This window comes from Miscanthus floridulus, chromosome 5, assembly GCF_019320115.1.
Source record: "Miscanthus floridulus cultivar M001 chromosome 5, ASM1932011v1, whole genome shotgun sequence".
NCBI classification, from domain to species: Eukaryota; Viridiplantae; Streptophyta; class Magnoliopsida; order Poales; family Poaceae; genus Miscanthus; species Miscanthus floridulus.
The window spans coordinates 138,524,903-138,542,561 of NC_089584.1; the positions used below are offsets into that span (position 1 = coordinate 138,524,903).

A 17,659-nucleotide genomic window follows, 5' to 3' on the forward strand; every position below is an offset into this window, starting at 1 on the left:
GACGGTGGTTCTGCTACAGTAACGGTGGTTTTATTATAGTGATGGTGGTTTTGTCTTTTTCTTTTTTATTTATTTCTGGTGAATCTTTAAAAAAATCATAGTAAATCACAGAAAAATTATAAAATGGAAAATCTAATTTTGTTGGACTCCACATGAGTAGATCTACACAATGAACATATAATATGATATGCTTTAGTATAAAATTTTTGCTATAGTTTTAGATTAATTAGAAAATCCAATTTTGTCTATAATTAATTGGAACAATTCATAGCTGCAGTTTCCGTGGTCCAATTATGGTGAAATTTTTATGGTAGGCTAATTATTGTATGCTTGAACTATAGTAAAAATTTCGTACTCATTGGACCATGTATAACTTAGTTATAGATAAATTCCAATTAATTACAGACAAAATTAGATTTTCCAATTAATCTAAAGGTACAGCAAAACCTTTGTACTAAAGCATACCACATTATATGTTAACTATGTAGATCTACTCATGTGGAGTCCAACAAAATTAGATTTTCCATTTTATGATTTTTCTATGATTTACTATGATTTTTCAAAGATTCAGGGAAAATAAATAAAAAAAGAAAAAGGTGAAACCACAGGTAACGTAGCAAACCACTGTTACTGTAGCAAAACCACCGTCGAAAACCACGGGGGGTAAAATAGACGGTTTTGAAAAGTTCAGAGGGTAAAATAGACGGTTTTATAGTTTAAGGGTGAAGTAGACCATAATTGATAGATGGAGTTATGTAGACTTTTTCCAAAATGTGGCCGACCCTTTGTCCACGCAGCTTCGGTGTAGCCACGGTGAAATGAGGCTAAGAACCAAAAACGTATAGGACAGAGGGATACCGTGAAGACTAAAGAGCCCTCAGCCACTGCGGTCTCCTGTTGAAGGGCATCAATGTTCAATGCAACGGAAGCATAACCATTGGCAAATGCAAGAAGCTTGAAATTTGGTGGAATGTGTTGGTGCACGCACCATTTTTTGGGGTGCCACGCAGGCTCGGGTGGGAGCGACCGAGGCTGGAGGTTCGGCGCCTACCGAGCCGCAGGACAACTGGAGACAGCCTGTCTCGCACCCCCCCTCCTCTTCTTCGCTCTGTCTCCTCCAGTCCTCCCCGCCCCGTTCTCCCTTTCTCTCACGCCGGATCCGGCGGACAAAGCAGCGGCGCGCATACAGAATCCAGCACGGCAGCGGCCGGCGCTGGCGTGCCGCGTGCAGGGTCGCTGTGCGAGCGCCTGCCTCTGCCCTCTGCCTCCCACGCACTCGCCCTTATCATCGATCCTCCCCCCGCTCCCATCCGCAATCCCCTCTCTCTTCCCCCATTCCCCACTCCCGGCCTCTCCATCTCCGTCTCTAGGGCTCCATTCCCCTGCACCTCCGCCGACGCTGGATCCCACCTCGCCTCACCTCAGCCGCCGCTTCGACATCAGAATCACCGGATTCGGTGGTGTTTCTCGGCTGCCTCAGCTTCCGCCGCCGGGAGGCCCCTGGCGGCGCTTCCCGCCGCCCTCCGGCCTTCGCTGAGGTGATTTGCTTGGAGCTTGAGCAGTTTTTCCTAAGCTTTTCAGGCAACTTCTTTTGGAAATATAGTGCTCACTCGGTCTGGGTTTGAACCTTTTTACCCGTGGGGAACGAGCAAATATGTTGACTATTGGAGTATTTAAGAGCTAACAAGTGCTATTCTTGCTAGTATTTCTGAAATGTTTAAGGGTTAAAAAGTTTCTGTGTTTTATTGCAGAAATGGTAAGCTTTAGTTAGCTGATTGCCTGATTCCAGTAATCTACCAACTCAAATGCCCTAGATTAAGTGCCTATTATTTTAGCTGATCAAGTTATGTACTTCAGTACGGTATTAACTGCATACGTGATCACTAATGGATTTGTCCTGGTATGAGCACTGGAGGTTTAGGGTATAATCAGCTTAAATCAAATGAAATTTGCGATTGAGGTGTGTGGGGGGGTGAAGACAAAATAGCTTTTTTGGTAATATTTAAGTCTTGGTAAATATGTTCTAGTGTTGTCATTAATCTTATACAGTTATTTGTTGAATGCAGTCCTCTAGAAACTGGCCGTTGCTGAGACTTGACAAGGCTGCTGCTGAGTATATGGTATTTGTGGGCCATTGTGCTGTCCATGCGAGCGGAGAGCATGCGTGGCAACTGTGCTTCGGGTGATGCCCCTGACCAGAGTAGCTGCCGATGCATTCGGTGTGTTGACAATCGCACTGTTTGCACTGTTTGCTGCTCTGGGCCTCTTCTGCATTTTCCAGTCGGTCTACTTCAGGTGTCGGATTCGGAGAGGACCCTCCTTCCTTCCGCTTGGCTACTTTAACGGCCCATGGGTGACTCGTATTGCTCTGATTCTGATCACAATTTGGTGGGGAGTAGGTGAGATAGTGAGATTGAGCTTCTTGAAGAAAAAGTTGTTCTCCAGCTTAACATGGCAGAGGAACATATGTGATGTGTACATACTTTCCAATCTAGGGTTTGCAGAGCCAGGGATCTTCTTTGCATTTGCTTTTCTGCTCCATGGCTCGTTACAAAAGAAGGAGCTGGGCACTTTAAACCAAAGATGGAATTGGAAGACCATGGCCTACCTGTTGGTTTTCTGCATTCCAGTGTTCTCGGTGCAGGCAATCCTAGTATTTATTGGGCCGAAGTTTGTTAGAGATGAGAACCATGATCTTGGGAGAAGGAAGATTGCTAAATACTTCATACGGACATACTCACCGGTTGGAGATACCAGTGTATGCACTTACCCATTGTTTGGCACCATTTTTCTTGGACTTGTAGATGCTTTGTTGATGAGCTATGTATCATATGTTGGATCACGGGTGCTGTCCTTGGTTATTAACAAGTCACTGCGAAGGAGGGTTTATCTACTGATGGTGTCAGTGCTCTGCTTCCTTCCTTTTAGGGTGCTTCTTCTCGGGTTTTCAGTGCTGCCCAAGCCAGGAGATGTTGCCTTTGAGGGTATTATCTTCCTGTCATTTTTTATGATGCTGTCCTGCACAACTGTTGGGATACTTTTACTGGTTTACTACCCTGTAGCTGATTCATTGGCCCTCCGAGATATAGGCCAGCGGGACATAGCAGAAATGGTGCCTTATGATGATTACTACTATGAAGGTGCATCACTTGTGGCCAACCAAAGTTTCCGAGAAATCGAGCGGAATTCTGACACTTCAACGAAGCGGGGATCCATATCCTTCCGCACAATGATCAGAGAAGACCAGCTTCAGCAGGATGGTACGGATGAGATTGGCTTCTCTTCTCGCAGTGGTGTCCATATTGGATCACCCTCAGGCTCTTCGCCAAGCGCAGCATTGCCGATGCTCCCTCTCAAGGAAATCCCTAGATACTAAGAAGTATTCACCTGTGCCTTTTGCCCCTCTACTATGTTCTCCCCCTTTTTTTCCTTCTCTTTCCTCTTACTACCTTAATGATAACAGTTTTGTGGCAATCAAAAGGTTTTTGTAAAGTTTTTTCCCAAGTAGCTTAACTCATCATTAGCCCAGTACTCTAATTCCATTTATCAAAGTAGCAAGTAGCTAGATCTTGCAATGGCTGATGAGCTGTGCTCTGGCATTGGCTGGAAGAGGCTGAGTTGGAATTCACTTTTGGTTGGTTTTGCTGCTCCACAACTCATAATATCTTAGCCAATAAGTTACACCATGGACTAGGCTGGAATGGGCCTCTGCTGTGTCGCTTATTCCTTAGCTGTTCCTCTCTGCGACAGCTGTGCGACGAGTATATTATATTTGCTACTTGGCCTTGAATTAAAGCAGGGGCTGCCGGATATAAATCGGTTGGGAAATGTCTAGTGGTATATGCGGGTAAGACCAAGGACCACCACCAAGGCCTTCCATATGTGTTGAGCCCTTTCTTTTCTATTTGAAAAACAGTTTAACGGTGAAGATATCAAGGTAACTACAAATGTGTGACCAAATCGAGTCAAATAGTAATTGAAGTTTACTTCAAATTGTTTTTCACCCTGGTTCGGTGTATCATTTTCACCTGTATGTTCAATGAATTTGATATCAGTATATCGCTAGATGTGGATGGCCGAAGGGCCCAAGACTTCTGCAATGCTCCTAGCTGACAGACAGCTTGTCTTTGCGAGGATTTTGTCGTGAGCTGGCTTGGCGTCCGTCGCGGTTCACCCCCTCCTGTCTTTATGCCTGTTGACTATGCATGCATAGGTCTGCAGATGTTTGTAGTGTAAATAAAAATGTTTATGCGTGATCTAGATGCCCGTTGCCTGGAATCCAAAGCCCTCCCCGCTGGAATTAGTCAACTGGACAAGTGCTGGCCGTGTTATTTTTGCCGTTGGCGTCTGTCCTGCCACAAATTTTCTACTGCACTAGTGTTCCTGTCAGTACATCATCGGATGCCTGAATCGTTCTGCTAGTACAAAGCTTTCGTCCTGATTTGTTCTTGAATTCTTTTTTTTAACCGGCCGTGCCGCCTCTGTTTTTAAGTAAGTTGTACCACTGCTGCTAAAGTGCATGTGATGTGTGTTTTTTGATGGTCGGGTTGGTATGATTAGGTTTGTGGGGGCTGCACTGTGTCTGTGTGTTTTGATTACTCTTTGGAATCACTTCTCTCTCGAACAGGAGCAAACCAAATAAAGTGAACCTTACTAAGGCTTTGTTTAGTGCGTGAAATTTGGGAATTTGACTACTGTAACATCTTCGTTTTTATTTAGCAATTAGTGTTCAATTATGGATTAATTATGTTCAAAACGTTCGTCTCGTAATTTCCAACCAAACTGCACAATTAGTTTTTTTTCGTCTACATTTAATGCTCTATGCACGTATCGTAAGATTCGATGTGATGGCTACTGTAGCACTTTTTGGAAAACTTTTTGAGAACTAAAACCAGCCCTAATTATACTGGGCAAGCTGCGACAGTGCTTTCACTGACACATGAAGATCCAAACGGGCAAATGTTGCAGCAAGAATGCAAGATGTCCTGCTGGCGCCATGTTTCTTCCATCTTTCTCTTTTGTTTCTTGGTCGTTGAATCTTCCGGGAGTTCGTGATGGACGAGCAGCCCCTGGAAAGCTGTCCACCGGCAACGGCCGCGCCAGCAGAGCTCTCAACTGCGCAATCTCTGCTTAAACCGAGTTAAATCCCGAAGAAATTCATGTGGGCGCGCAGCTGGCTGTATTGGACACATGAAACCAGGGTTCTTGCAAGTTGCAACGCATGGGATGGGAGGCGCGTACCTTTAGTACAGACTCGCTTAAACTACTTCGCCGGCACTTTTTAAATAATATTTTTTTTCTTATAATAAATTAACATAAACATCAACGTAAGCCAAAATTAAATTCAACGAAACGAGCCGGGTCTGCATGTGCGTCGGGAGCATCACAGCGTTTCCTTGGCACGCCACTAGCCAACTAGTGCTAGCGCGGCATGTATGTGTGTGTCGACAAATCAATCACCCGATGCCGTTCCGTTTGTTTAATCATCGAGCACTCCAAACTGTCCTTTCGTTTCTTTTATAATCTGTACTTTTCAACTTATTTTTTTAACAAAAACGATGTTTTTCTCTCGCAACAAATCAGTCATAACAGTTTTTCAACTTATTTTTTTCAACGAAGCACGGGTGTATGTAAAGAAACGGCGAGTTTGTTTTTTCTTTGGTGAACGGTGATGACGATGATCCATCGCGTGGTCCCCGGGCTCCCAATCCCAGGTGGATCGCAGGGTGGAATCGTCCTAGTTGGGCGCGCATCTCTCCTGCGGAATCGAGGGAGCGTGAGCTTGCACTAGCACAAGTGGGGAGCTCGTGCGCCCAGTGCCAGGCTGCCAGCTTGTCGACGACATTCTCGAGCGGCTTGCCTTGCCTGCCCGCGCAGCGGCGTCGCCGACTCGTACATCAGCCGGGCTCTGGTGCTGATAAGCTTTCTCATGGAGTTAGGCCCACTCCCCGCTCCGCCACACATGACACAACGCGCGAGCATTCCCAATACAGCCCGCTACTCGAGTCTAACCTCCGTATATTCGCGAACGCAAGGGCGTTACGGTAACTTGACGTGCCGGGTGCCGGGTGCCGCTCGCGTTTCTCGTACGCGGTGTGTGCCTGCCTGCTGCATCGTCTCGTTTATACGAGAGAACGCAACACTGCAACAGGGCTGTCCGTCTCCGCCGCCGCCGCCTCCAACTGCGAGCCGGAACCCTAAACTTAGCTCAGGTCCCCTGCTTCGTGCTCCGCAGAGATGGCGTCGTTCTCTGAGGCGCCCCCGGGGAACCCAACTGCCGGCGAGAAGATCTTCAAGACCAAGTGCGCGCAGTGCCACACCGTCGACAAGGGCGCCGGCCACAAGCAAGGTGAGCACCGGGGCCAATCCCTAACGCTAATGGCTCACGCCGAGAGTAGTTCTCTGTACCTGAAGCCTTTGTAGATCGATCACTTGATTTCAAGGGGTGACGCCGATACGGGTCCCCCCCCCTAGCTCGTTCTGGGTGGCGGTCTGATGGTGATGGAGGCTTCAATTGCTGTGCTTAGTTGTGATTATAACACCCTAGATCACACGCGATTGCATTCCAGATGCACAGTACTCTGGTTGCGAGTCCGAGCTAGTCCGAAGCCCTTCCTTTTGATCTCTAATTTGTCAGGCTCTTGCATTATAGAACTCAAAAACAGTGTATGGATTGTGACATTGCGTGGTGTTGCCCAATGTCCACATTAATTAGCCAATAAATCTTTTATCGAGTCCTCCTACTGTATATGCCTGAAGATTTTGAACAGTCATATCGCCCGTCCTTGTAATCTATGGACTCTTCAGCTGTTCAGGATACTGCAGTGTCAAGCGCGCGCTGGTTTTAATGTTGTTGTAGCATATTCACTACTTTGACTTGACTTGGTATTCAAACCATCTGAAGCTAGCAATGATAATCGTGTTGATACTTTTTAGGTCCTAATTTGAATGGTCTGTTTGGGAGGCAGTCTGGTACAACACCAGGTTACTCTTACTCCTCGGCTAACAAGAACATGGCTGTGATTTGGGAGGAGAACACTTTGTATGACTACCTGCTTAATCCTAAGAAGGTATGGCTAGCAATGACACTCCCCAAACCATGATAATTTCTTTCACCGTGTGTCACCGGCATATCTTGCAGCCACACATCCGCTATGTATGTTGAATATGTGGCTCCACTTTGTATGTTCCATTTACCTGCTGTAGAGCACATGTATGGAATGAGTTGCAAGCTTTGTGCTCAGTTGGATTGGTAGCACCCTGCAAGCTTGCTCCTGTGATTGCTTATAATACTTCTTTCTGTTTTTCAATCTACAATTTCCTACACATGAATCAGTGATATTTGCTACTCTAATAATCTGGAGTGTGGAGAACAAACTCACTAATACTTGTATCCCATTTTAATGTTGATCTCTGGTTCAGTGGCCTTTTTTGTTCCCACTGCTTCCGTACCCTGGTGTCTGTAGATGTTCATCAATGTAGAATGCTTGTTTAGTTGCTACTAATACTGACTGTGAAAGGATGAACTACCAAACATGATCCATATAGTTTTGCATACCATTTGTCATATTTGTTCTCTCTTCATTTGTGTGCTGCCATTGTTTGATTTAGGGCCAATTTCTTAAATGAGAAATTTTCCCTTTGATTTAATATAGCATTGCAGCAATACTAAACTATTGTGTTTTCTCTATGCAGTACATTCCTGGAACTAAGATGGTATTCCCTGGACTGAAAAAGCCGCAGGAACGTGCTGATCTCATTGCATACCTGAAGAATGCCACTGCTTGATGAGGGTGCTGCTGTGGCTTTAAAGATGAAGGGCAGCAATTCTTTTTGCAGTTAAAATAATGATACAAATTTACTTTAATTTGACAGGTTGGATGAACAAGAAGGTTAAGAACTCCAGGTACTGTAACGGTTTTGTCTATTGTTTGGGAAAAATACCCCAGAAGAGCTTTTGATTAGTGGTTGAAATGTGACACCACCATAATACTTTTGACCTGATGAGCATTCATACACACATTTCGGAAGGTTAAGATACCTTTATTATTACTTTTTCATGTTTGTTTCTCATTTGCTGGTTCTGAAAAGCTATCTGATTTTTCTTATGACTTATATATCTTTTAGGCCTTGTTTGGAGAATGGGCTCTTAGGATCCTAATCCCTAGGATTTAGTAATAAATCCTAAAATTTCTCAGAGCAGTTTCTCTTCTCCTAAATGGCTCTTAATGTTAAGCCAAACTGTGGTAGGAGACTAACCATGTATATGTACTGGGAAAATTGTGACATGGTTTGGAAACTAAAAAATAACTGTGCAACTGCATCTTGAATTTTTATCCATGCCCAGATCGGTTCTATTCAAAATTATGTACTGATGTCCTCTTCTGTGAATTGTCATGCGTGTTTTGACAAAATATACATATTTTTTTTCAACTTGGACATATACCGATATACCTGACCTTCCCATGATACTCAAATTCTAGTGTCAGTGTGTCACCTTTGATGTGTAGGTGTGCTCTCTCGAGCAAGCAAGTCATCGTGAGATGTATCGAGATCTCATGATCAGTTTGGTCAGTGATAGAAATCACTATGGGAGGAGCCTTTTATTTTCGAACCAGTTGGTTGATACGAGACTAGGAATAAGTGCCAAATCCATCATCGCCTCTATGACCAAGGCCTCTTGTAGGTTTACTCTCTCGAGGGATCCATCATGAGATGTATCAAAGGACGTGTTTGGGACCACTTAAAATTGGATCCGTGGTTGGCCCATCACGAGAATCGACAAAATCACGCCGGAGACACAGAGACCGCCAAATTGAACTAGCGCTCATGTTTTCTGTACCGCGGGTGGAGGCCGCGCTACAGATACAACGCGATGGCTAGGATGCGGTCCCAAACACACCCAAAACCTCATGATCGGTTTGGTTGGTTGATACAACTCATAATAGAAAGAGCCTTGTTCTTCAATTCAATCGGTCGATGCGAAATCAGGAACACTGTCATGCCAAAATATACTCCTTACTACACTCTTGCACATGGATTGAAATCAACAAGAACACCTGTCGTGAATTGCGCGGAAAAAAAAAATCTAAAGTCCATCTCTATGCCAAATGTTGTCCTTGCCTATGCAACGTGTGCGGGCTCTAAACATTTAAGCGCAGACTAGTAGTAGAACAGGTCCAAGTACTCTCAATCCAAAGAAATTATCACCCGCATACAAATGAAATATGTCAAAAAGGAACAGCCATGTACTGCATAGAAATTCAGCCCATGCACACAAGCGAGCCTTGTCTCTGTTCATGGCCGTGTTTAGACCATATCATGGACATGTAGTAATCGGTATTGTCACCGATATACGACTATGATAAGTTGATCAGGTAGCTGGAACTTGCGTTCGTCGGAGGCGCCGTAGCGAGCTTCGCCGCCGCCGTCGGCTCTGCCGATTCGTTCAGAAAACGATTACAAGTCGAGTTTTGCTTCCCCCCTCTCGTGCTCTCTTAAAGGGTTACACGGGCTGCAAGCCCAATTCACAGCTACGCAGGGCCGGTAACTCTGGGGTTGGGCCTTGGCACCCGCTTGGGCAACACCTTCTCGCCAGCTTCTGAATGTCCGCCTGATGTGAGCCTCTTTGGCAGACCGGCCCAAACGTTTGTTTTTGGAAAGGGCTCCGCATGGAGAGCCGGAGCTATTTTTTGCCTGTGCAGGAGAAGCCTAAAAAACGAGCTTTGTGCGGCTCCTTGCTGTGGGTTTACGTCATCTAGTGCGAAGGAGCCATTTTGCCAAACGTTTTCCAGAACGGCTTCAGCTCCTCCAGAGGAGCTGTTCCTTCAGAGGAGCCAGAGCCGGAGCGATTTTCAGAGGAGCCAGAGCCCTGCCAAACAGGCCCGTAGTGCCCGCTTCCGCAGAAACAGTAGAAGCTCCGGTAACAGGTATCAACATCAAGTCCCGGATAATCGATCCTGCAATGTCATATTGTCCCCGCACTGCATTAGGTTCATTTCGCATGAATAAAACTGAGTCTAAATAGTGCTGAGGTGCCCGATCAGCGCCGGCACATCGCCTCCTCCAAACTAAGGGCGTGTTTCGCCGGGCTCCCGTCGGCTCTGGATCTCACACTGTAGCGTGCAGGAGCTGGAGCCGGAGGAGAAAAAAAACGAGCTTCTCCGGTTCCGGCGCAGTCAGTGAGAGAGGAAAGGAGAAGAGAGAAAAATGACTTCGATGAACAGTGTCGCTACAGCAGGAGGAGAAGTCAGAGGAGCCGGAGCCGCTCGAAGCCCGGCCAAACGGGCTCTAAAAAGAAAGACCTTTGGAGCATCTCCGATTATCTCTAAAAGGTCTCTCTTAATATGGGGTAGTACCATATATAGTACATCTCCGCCACACCTCTTTGGCACTTACATGTTGAGCTCATAATTAGCTTCTCTGACGATCATCCATCTCTCATTTTTCTCACCGCTCACTTTGTGCTTTAGCAGGAGGTCGTATTTGTCTTATAAGCCATGACTTATCAGCCAACGAATAATATTTTTCTCTCACATCAAACCAGTCAACAGTATTTTCAGTCATGCCTTATCAGCCAAAACAAGCCCAAACGATGTTTATTACACATCATAAATATTAATACTTTTGTGTATGTATTTAGTTAAAAAAAAACTTAGACTCCACGCATCCTCGACAAGCAAGAAGTACAATTGCTTTGGAACGGATGGAGTAGGATGTTGGAGGGGTGCAAACTACCCTCAAATAACTCATCTAAATGGTTATCCAAATATAGTCATCTTTTATTATGGAATTTTGGCTAGTCAAAAATAAAAGACGAGAATGACTCTCTAGACTGCGTATGAGATATAGAAAAACTATTGAAGAATAAAAAGATATACAAAGCGATTTTTATGAAAAAAAAATCGCACCCGGAGCTTCCCTATCTGATGCCCCTGTAAGAGACAGACCGCCATCACACTGACAAAAGGGACCCACACTCCCGCTTCCATTTGTTCCTTCCGCGCCCTTCACTGCCGCAGATGGAGCAACGTGCTCCTCTCCTTTCTCCTTCCTCTTCTCTCTTCTCCAGCGCCTTCCCGTTCCCCACTTCCTGCTCCCTTATCGCCTCCGCGCTCTAATGGCCTCACACCCCGCGACGCAGTAAACGAAACGACGGGCCCACTCCCTGACGGCTGACGCCCTCCCACGCTCCCCTTCCATGAGGCAGCCGCACCTCTCGCCGCAGCTCTCCCCCTCCCCGGTCCTCTCCTCCCACTTCTCGCCGCCGGCGACGGGGGCCTCGCCCTGGCGGCGGCAGCTGCACCGGGGGCGGGCCTTCCAACCGCCGCTCTCCTCGCTGCGGGAGCCCAACAAGGCCACGCTCCGCAAGGCCTCGCCCAACGTCCCCTTCCGCCTCGGCGGTGGCGGTGGCGGGAGCGGCAGCCCCAAGGACCGCCGCCCTGCTGCCGACGACAAGGAGGAGGAGGCCGAGGGCGATGGCGGCGCCGGGGCACTCACAGGGACGCTGATCGCAGGAGCGCTACTGGTTGGTTTCGTAGGGGGGTTTGGGGCGGCCGGATACGTGTACAAGGACCAGATCAACTCCTTCCTCACGCAGTTCTCAGGGTTCATTGACGGTAATGGATTACTCGAGCTTTGCTCGTCAGCTCGTATTTAGTTATTTGCTTATGCTTGTTTGGGCTTCCCTGATGATGGGATACCAGTGGTTTGGACATGGATCAAAGCCACTGGATGTTTTTTTATCGCCAGTTTCAGATAAATGCAAGTCTTAATTAGCTGGGTCGTGAATTGCTGTGACAATTAGCTGAGTACTTAATAGCATTACCATCAACCTTTACCCCTGTAGGGATGGGATCCTACTATAAAGTCGTTGCACTCTCTCTCATTTCAGTCATTTTGTGCACTGCCGCTGTGCGTAACTGTGTTATAAATGGAAAAATAAGGACCGCTGAACTGAACATTTGCATGTCTTCGCTGCTCCTTGTTTGATTGTCATGGAATTTTTGTTCATATCCCTTAGTTGAATTTTTTTAGCTAAACTGTTGTGTTCTTACATGGGCAGGCTATGGTCCAGCCGGATATGCTCTGTTCGTACTTGTATATGCAGGGTTGGAGGTATGCCCTACTTTAGCAGCCCTCATTCTTGGTGGTGTTTGTTATAATGGCTTTTTTCGTTTCCATTGCAATAGCTGGTCAACTACAGATAGTGATATAAAGTTAAAAAGTTTTGCCACATGCATATCTTGGGTTGGAGCTTTAGCTGATGAATATTAATAATATTATTTTTCCTTCGTTTCAGGTTCTTGCAATTCCTGCAATACCTTTAACCATGTCAGCTGGTCTATTATTTGGTAGTGTGACTGGTACAATTATTGTTTCAGTTGGTGGAACAGTAAGTACTTCACATCAGTAGCACGTGTTTTGATAATTCTGCGCAAACTTGCACTTACTCACTGAAATTTACTGCTTTTGTAGCTAGCTGCAGCGGTGGCCTTCCTTATTGCTAGATACTTTGCCAGAGAGAGAATTCTTAAATTGGTTGAAGGAAATAAGAAGTTTCTGGCAATTGATAAGGCAATAGGTGAAAATGGATTTAAGGTTGTTACTTTGCTTCGTTTGAGTCCCCTGTTACCTTTCTCCCTTGGGAACTATCTATATGGCCTGACTTCAGTGAAGTTCTTGCCATATGTCTTGGGCAGGTTAGTTTCTACTCTCGTTGCTCCGATTGTGGCATTATCTGTGGATATCAGTGAATGTAATTTGTAATTCTAAGCAAGATGCATTTAGTGATAAATTGTCTGTTGTTAATGGCATAGTTTCTTCTGCATGTTTCATGTGATGCAGTATGTTAATGCTTTTCTGGAAGAGTTGTAATTTAAGTGACTAAAGGAATAGAATTTATGACTTATGCGAGTATCACCTTCTTGCTAACTATGCTTGGAACTTTAATTTTGTGAGGGATGATGCCAACACTATAGTTGTTTTCTTGAAAAGCCTTGTTTGCTCTGATATCCACTTTTTGTTATTCCTATGCAGTTGGTTGGGAATGCTTCCAGGTTCTTGGGCTTACGTCAGTGCTGGTGCATTCGGGCGAGCTATAATTGTGAGTTCTTAAACTGCTGGTATTTTAAGTCCATCTTGAGTTAAGAAAAATGCACTGCCAAAATGGCAAAGAGGATTTGCTGTGTAATAACCACATTTTTGTGCCATCAAGGTTTTCAGCTTCTAAGTGCATCTACAAGAGTTTCTAAAATCCACTCCCAATCTTGATTTTTTGGCAAGATTTAAAAAAAAAACTCTCTCCAACAACTCCCAATCTTTCCACACTTGGAAAACCGACTCAATCGCGCGGAAATATACACGCGTGTATCGATCGGCCAATCTGGAGGTGGAAGGACGTGGGGAAGAATAAGGAGTAGGATAGGGTTCCTAATGCAAATGTACAAGAGAGAAAGAAAGTATAAAAGTGGTTAGGGTGATTTAGAAATAGTCCGGGATTCCTGATGCAAAATTGTCTTGTATATTTTAGGACCGATATTTCGGAAACTGTTGGTGAAACTCAACAAATGTGCTCCCAATTTTTTTTAGCTACTTGGAAAACTCATTGATATACCAATTATTTTTTTGGGGAACTATTGGAGATGCTATAATAGCTGCTAGTCAGAGCTATTCCTTACCCTATGTGTACCTCCTGCTCTCCTATATAGGACTTACTAAAAGTAACTGTTTCTGTCCCATGTAACTCGGAGTCTCTCATTATTCTGATGGTCTTTACTTTCTATAAAAGTACCAGCATGACAATTCTTTAGATGTTCTATCATGTAATAATACTTGAGATGTTCACATATTCCGATCTAGACATCTTAGTCCACTTCAAGACATTGCTTTGCAATTTACTTCCTGTTCCTGATTCCATCTTTGCCATAGCAGTTCATACATTTCATGAGAATATCATTAATCTACTGTTGATAATGAAGTATTCACATAGCTCTGTTGATTCTTAATATAATGTCATCCTGTCCGTGTGAGGACTGATGAGAATATGCAACTGGAACTGGCAAAGTAATATCTATCGATTTTCCTACTTGCACAGCAGCAGAGCTTTTGTACGACTTTTGGAAAAAAAAATAATGTATGACTGGCTCGAATCATGAAATTGTTTTCTTGTTTTGACAGCAAGATGAGTCGGAAATTGGTTTGGGAGGAAATGGACAGCTATGGACACTGGGTGTTGGGTTGTTGTTTACAGCCATTGCTGCCACTTATGTAACAAGGCTCGCAAAGGTGAGGAACTATTTTTTTCATGGACCACATACCTATATAGGATAAGTGGCAATTCAAGAGGATTCCTGGAAAAAAAGCATGATATAACATGTTTCTGGTATCCCCCAATAACAAAACTTTTGTGAATACTCGGGGATTATTTGCATGTGTGGTTAATTTTGTACTCTTGCAATTGCTTCAGGGTTTAGTCAATACTGACTGCTCTCTTGCGTCTGCCTTTTTCAGGATGCTGTAAAGGAGATCGACGACTAGAATCGTAGGGTGCTCTAGTAGAAAGGGCCCTCTGGATAGTATACTAGCACATTGTACATCACTGGCACCTTTGGGCTTTGGTGCAATCAATTCTAATAGAAATTCAGAGCAATTCTCTGAGGGAATCCTCTCTCTTCTTGACGGGGTGTCGATTCTCATTGAACAGAAATTCCTATTTCTCGATACCACTAATTCGCTGTATGGTGCACATTCATGCCAGCTAAGAATCTACCAAAATCAAAGAGCCAAGAGCCGAGAGCCGACTTCGCCGAATCTCCCTACCAGTAATCACCACAAGAACACTCTCCGTCTTTCATGTGGTGGAAGCAGTTTGCATCCCTCAAAACAATCTCTCTGCCGTACACCTTGGCGACCATCTTGATGGCAGTGTGGCAGTCGCCACACACTCGGAGGTTCTTGAACACGCGGATGGGTGCGGCCGCTGGCACAGCGAGCAGCCCGAAGGCCACGGCAAGCCTCTCGCTGTGGTACGCCAGCCCCCTCTGCCTCCCCTCCGGCGCCTCGTCCTGCAGCGCCCAGTCCGTGTCCGGCACGTACCCCTCGGCCCGGATCCTCTCGGTCATCTCCTCCACTTTGCGGTAGATCTCAGCCGCCCGCGGGTGCCCGCGGTCCTCGACGTGGAACAGGTGCGTGACGCCGTTCACGCCCACCCAGCTGCACCCGGGCTCCTTGGTGACCCCTCTCGCCTTCATCAGCCCGCGGATCCTCGCGACGTCGCCCCATCTCCTGGCCCGGGAGTAGAGGTTGGACAGCATGACGTACGGCACGGCGTCCGCCGGGTCCAGCCTCCACACCATCTCGGCCGCGCGCTCGGCGAGCTCCGCGTTCCGGTGCACCCGGCACGCGCCCAGCAGCGACTTCCACACCGTGGCGTCCAGCTCCGTGGAGCTCCGGTTCAGCATGTCCATGGCCTCGTCCAGCCTCCCCGCCCGGCCTAGCAAGTCGACCATGCACGCGTAGTGATCCGGTCCGGGAGCGATGCCGTAGTCGGCCACCATGGACCGGAAGTGAGCCCGGCCGGCGTCGACGAGCCCGGCGTGGCTGCACGCGAAGAGCAGACCGATGAAGGTCACGTAGTCCGGCCTGCACCCGGACCGGACCATGTCGGCGTAGACCTCGAGCGACCGCCTGCCACGGCCGTTCTGCGCGTACCCGACGATGAGTGCCGTCCACGTGATGGTGCACCGCGCGTGCATCGCGTCGAACACCGCCCGCGCGTCGCGCAGCGCGCCGGTCTTGGCGTACATGGACACGAGCGAGTTCCCGACCGAGCGGAACGGGTTGAGCCCGAGGTGCACCGCGGCGGCGTGCACCGACCGGCCCACGTCGAGCATGGTGGAGCCCGCGCACGAGCTGAGGACCGCCGCGATGGCGAACTCGTCGGGCTGGACCCCCGCGGCGACCATGCCGTGGTACGCGCGGACGGCCGCGCCGTGGGCGCCGGCGCGCGCGAGCCCCGTGAGGAGCGAGGTCCAGGTGACGACGTCCCGGCGCGGCATTTCGTCGAACACGGCCCGCGCCGTGGCGCCCCCCGCGCGGGGCAGCCTGGCGTAGGCGTCGACGAGCGCGTTGGCGACGTGGAGGTGGGGCGCGAGGCCCGCGCGGAGGAGGAGCGCGTGCAGCGTGGCCACTGCCCCCGGCGGGCCCCGCAGGAGCGCGGCGGAGTTGAGCAGCGGCGGGAGGGTGTACTCGTCGGCGCGCAGCCCCCGCCCGCGCATCTCGCGGAGTAGGGCCAGCGCCCGCGCGTACAGCCCCGCGCGGGCGCACCGGGAGATGGCCGCGTTGTAGGCCACCACTCCCGTGCCCGCCGGCAACGCCATCGAATGGCCGCCGTGGGATCGTCAGTTACTACGTACTAGTAGAGTGGAAAACGTGCGTCGAGTACGGCTGTACGGGTACGGCGATGGCGCTTCAAACTTGCTGCTTCGTACACGTCCTAGCTAGTCGCAGCACATTCTTGGCGTGCGCAGGTCCACGGCGGCGCGACTTGTGCAAACCCATCCAGCAGGAGGAGTGCACCATGATGAAGAGGTGACATGGCCATGGTGCAAACTGCACTGCTGGCTGCGGTCAACATCAAGTAGGAGTACCACTGAGAGTGTGCACTCCAAAGTCCAATCGACCAGTACAATTACAGTACCACACGCGTGGGTGGCAAAAAACAGCAACGACGTGCGGCGGCATGCCCCCCGTTTGTTTTGCTGCCGGCGGCCTAACTCTTGCCGACAAAATCGATCTACCGCTGACGACTTCGCAAACGATGTGCCGGTTGATTTTCTCCGCTAACTTGAGCAGACAAACGTGTAAAGGCTAAAGGCTTAGCTTGGAAGAGGCGTTAAACGGGATGCTTCAGCCTGTGGCCTGTCCATGACCACTTCAGTGAAAACAGTGAGGCCATGAATCTGCCTATCCAGAAGAACTAGCGCCCTGTTTGCTCCGTACCTTTTCAGACAAGAAAAATATTTTTTCTCATAATAAATTAATCAATAGTACTTTCAGCCATAATTTATCAGCCAAACAAAGAGAACACACTATAGGATCACAACAACCAGGCCGCTGGATTTATCACTTCTTTCCTCCCCTTAAAAAACTAACATCATGACTTTGCAACTTGCAGGCACTACAAAAAAGAAATCAGGGGCTGAGGCGAAAACTAAGGTCATGTTCGCTTCGCTGAAAAGGTATGACTAAAAATACTATTCGCTGATTTGTTGTGACAGAAAAACACTATTCCTTTGCTCTCATAAAATAAGGCCCCGTTTAGATCCAAAATTTTTTAGATTTTGGCTACTGTAGCACTTTCGTTTTTATTTGGCAATTAGTGTTTAATTATGGACTAATTAGGTTCAAAAGTTTCGTCTCGCGATTTCTCACCTAACTGTGCAATTAGTTTTTTTCGTCTACATTTAGTACTCCATGCATATGCCGCAAGATTCGATGTGACAAATACTGTGTAAAATTTTTTAGAATCCCCTAAGCCCCTGAACCGCATTCATCATTATTATTTACCATCATTTGACTACGAGGAATCGACGTGCCGTTTTTTTGACATCGTTCCTCTCGACTGAGGTCCTGTTTAGATTCGAAAATTTTTAGGTTT

At 47.3% G+C, this 17,659-nt stretch overlaps 4 protein-coding genes across 4 annotated transcripts; 3 read left to right on the top strand and 1 right to left on the bottom strand.

Moving 5' to 3' along the window:
* The first annotated feature begins 1,102 nt into the window (after positions 1–1,102).
* Positions 1,103–4,021, top strand: LOC136453817 (uncharacterized). The gene is made up of 2 exons (XM_066454373.1): positions 1,103–1,538; positions 2,067–4,021. Exon 2 carries the CDS (start codon positions 2,186–2,188, stop codon positions 3,374–3,376), a length of 1,191 nt encoding a protein of 396 aa, XP_066310470.1. The 5' UTR covers positions 1,103–1,538; positions 2,067–2,185; the 3' UTR covers positions 3,377–4,021.
* Positions 4,022–6,044: 2,023 nt separating this feature from the next.
* Positions 6,045–8,052, top strand: LOC136453818 (cytochrome c). Its single transcript, XM_066454374.1, has 3 exons — positions 6,045–6,349; positions 6,937–7,070; positions 7,696–8,052. Exons 1-3 carry the CDS (start codon positions 6,238–6,240, stop codon positions 7,786–7,788), a joined length of 339 nt encoding a protein of 112 aa, XP_066310471.1. The 5' UTR covers positions 6,045–6,237; the 3' UTR covers positions 7,789–8,052.
* A 2,964-nt stretch (positions 8,053–11,016) lies between these two features.
* LOC136450944 (uncharacterized) lies at positions 11,017–14,663 on the top strand. The gene is made up of 7 exons (XM_066451641.1): positions 11,017–11,618; positions 12,065–12,117; positions 12,302–12,394; positions 12,478–12,701; positions 13,039–13,105; positions 14,179–14,286; positions 14,512–14,663. The coding sequence occupies exons 1-7, from the start codon at positions 11,201–11,203 to the stop codon at positions 14,536–14,538; spliced, it is 990 nt and encodes a 329-aa protein (XP_066307738.1). The 5' UTR covers positions 11,017–11,200; the 3' UTR covers positions 14,539–14,663.
* A 130-nt stretch (positions 14,664–14,793) lies between these two features.
* On the bottom strand, positions 14,794–16,510 carry LOC136450943 (pentatricopeptide repeat-containing protein At2g03880, mitochondrial-like). Its single transcript, XM_066451640.1, has one exon. It carries the CDS (start codon positions 16,377–16,379, stop codon positions 14,817–14,819), a length of 1,563 nt encoding a protein of 520 aa, XP_066307737.1. The 5' UTR covers positions 16,380–16,510; the 3' UTR covers positions 14,794–14,816.
* Positions 16,511–17,659: the final 1,149 nt, after the last annotated feature.

What these genes read in the sequence shown, in the direction of transcription:
- LOC136453817 (XM_066454373.1), top strand. Translation starts at nt 2,186, where the DNA reads ATGCCCCTGACCAGAGTAGCTGCCGATGCATTCGGTGTGTTGACAATC.
- LOC136453818 (XM_066454374.1), top strand. Translation starts at nt 6,238, where the DNA reads ATGGCGTCGTTCTCTGAGGCGCCCCCGGGGAACCCAACTGCCGGCGAG. An exon ending in GGGCGCCGGCCACAAGCAAG is followed by an intron (nt 6,350 to 6,936) that starts GTGAGCACCGGG and finishes GATACTTTTTAG; the next exon opens with GTCCTAATTTGAATGGTCTG. An exon ending in ACCTGCTTAATCCTAAGAAG is followed by an intron (nt 7,071 to 7,695) that starts GTATGGCTAGCA and finishes TTCTCTATGCAG; the next exon opens with TACATTCCTGGAACTAAGAT.
- LOC136450944 (XM_066451641.1), top strand. Translation starts at nt 11,201, where the DNA reads ATGAGGCAGCCGCACCTCTCGCCGCAGCTCTCCCCCTCCCCGGTCCTC. An exon ending in TTGTTTCAGTTGGTGGAACA is followed by an intron (nt 12,395 to 12,477) that starts GTAAGTACTTCA and finishes CTGCTTTTGTAG; the next exon opens with CTAGCTGCAGCGGTGGCCTT. An exon ending in CATTCGGGCGAGCTATAATT is followed by an intron (nt 13,106 to 14,178) that starts GTGAGTTCTTAA and finishes TTGTTTTGACAG; the next exon opens with CAAGATGAGTCGGAAATTGG.
- LOC136450943 (XM_066451640.1), bottom strand. Translation starts at nt 16,379, where the DNA reads ATGGCGTTGCCGGCGGGCACGGGAGTGGTGGCCTACAACGCGGCCATC.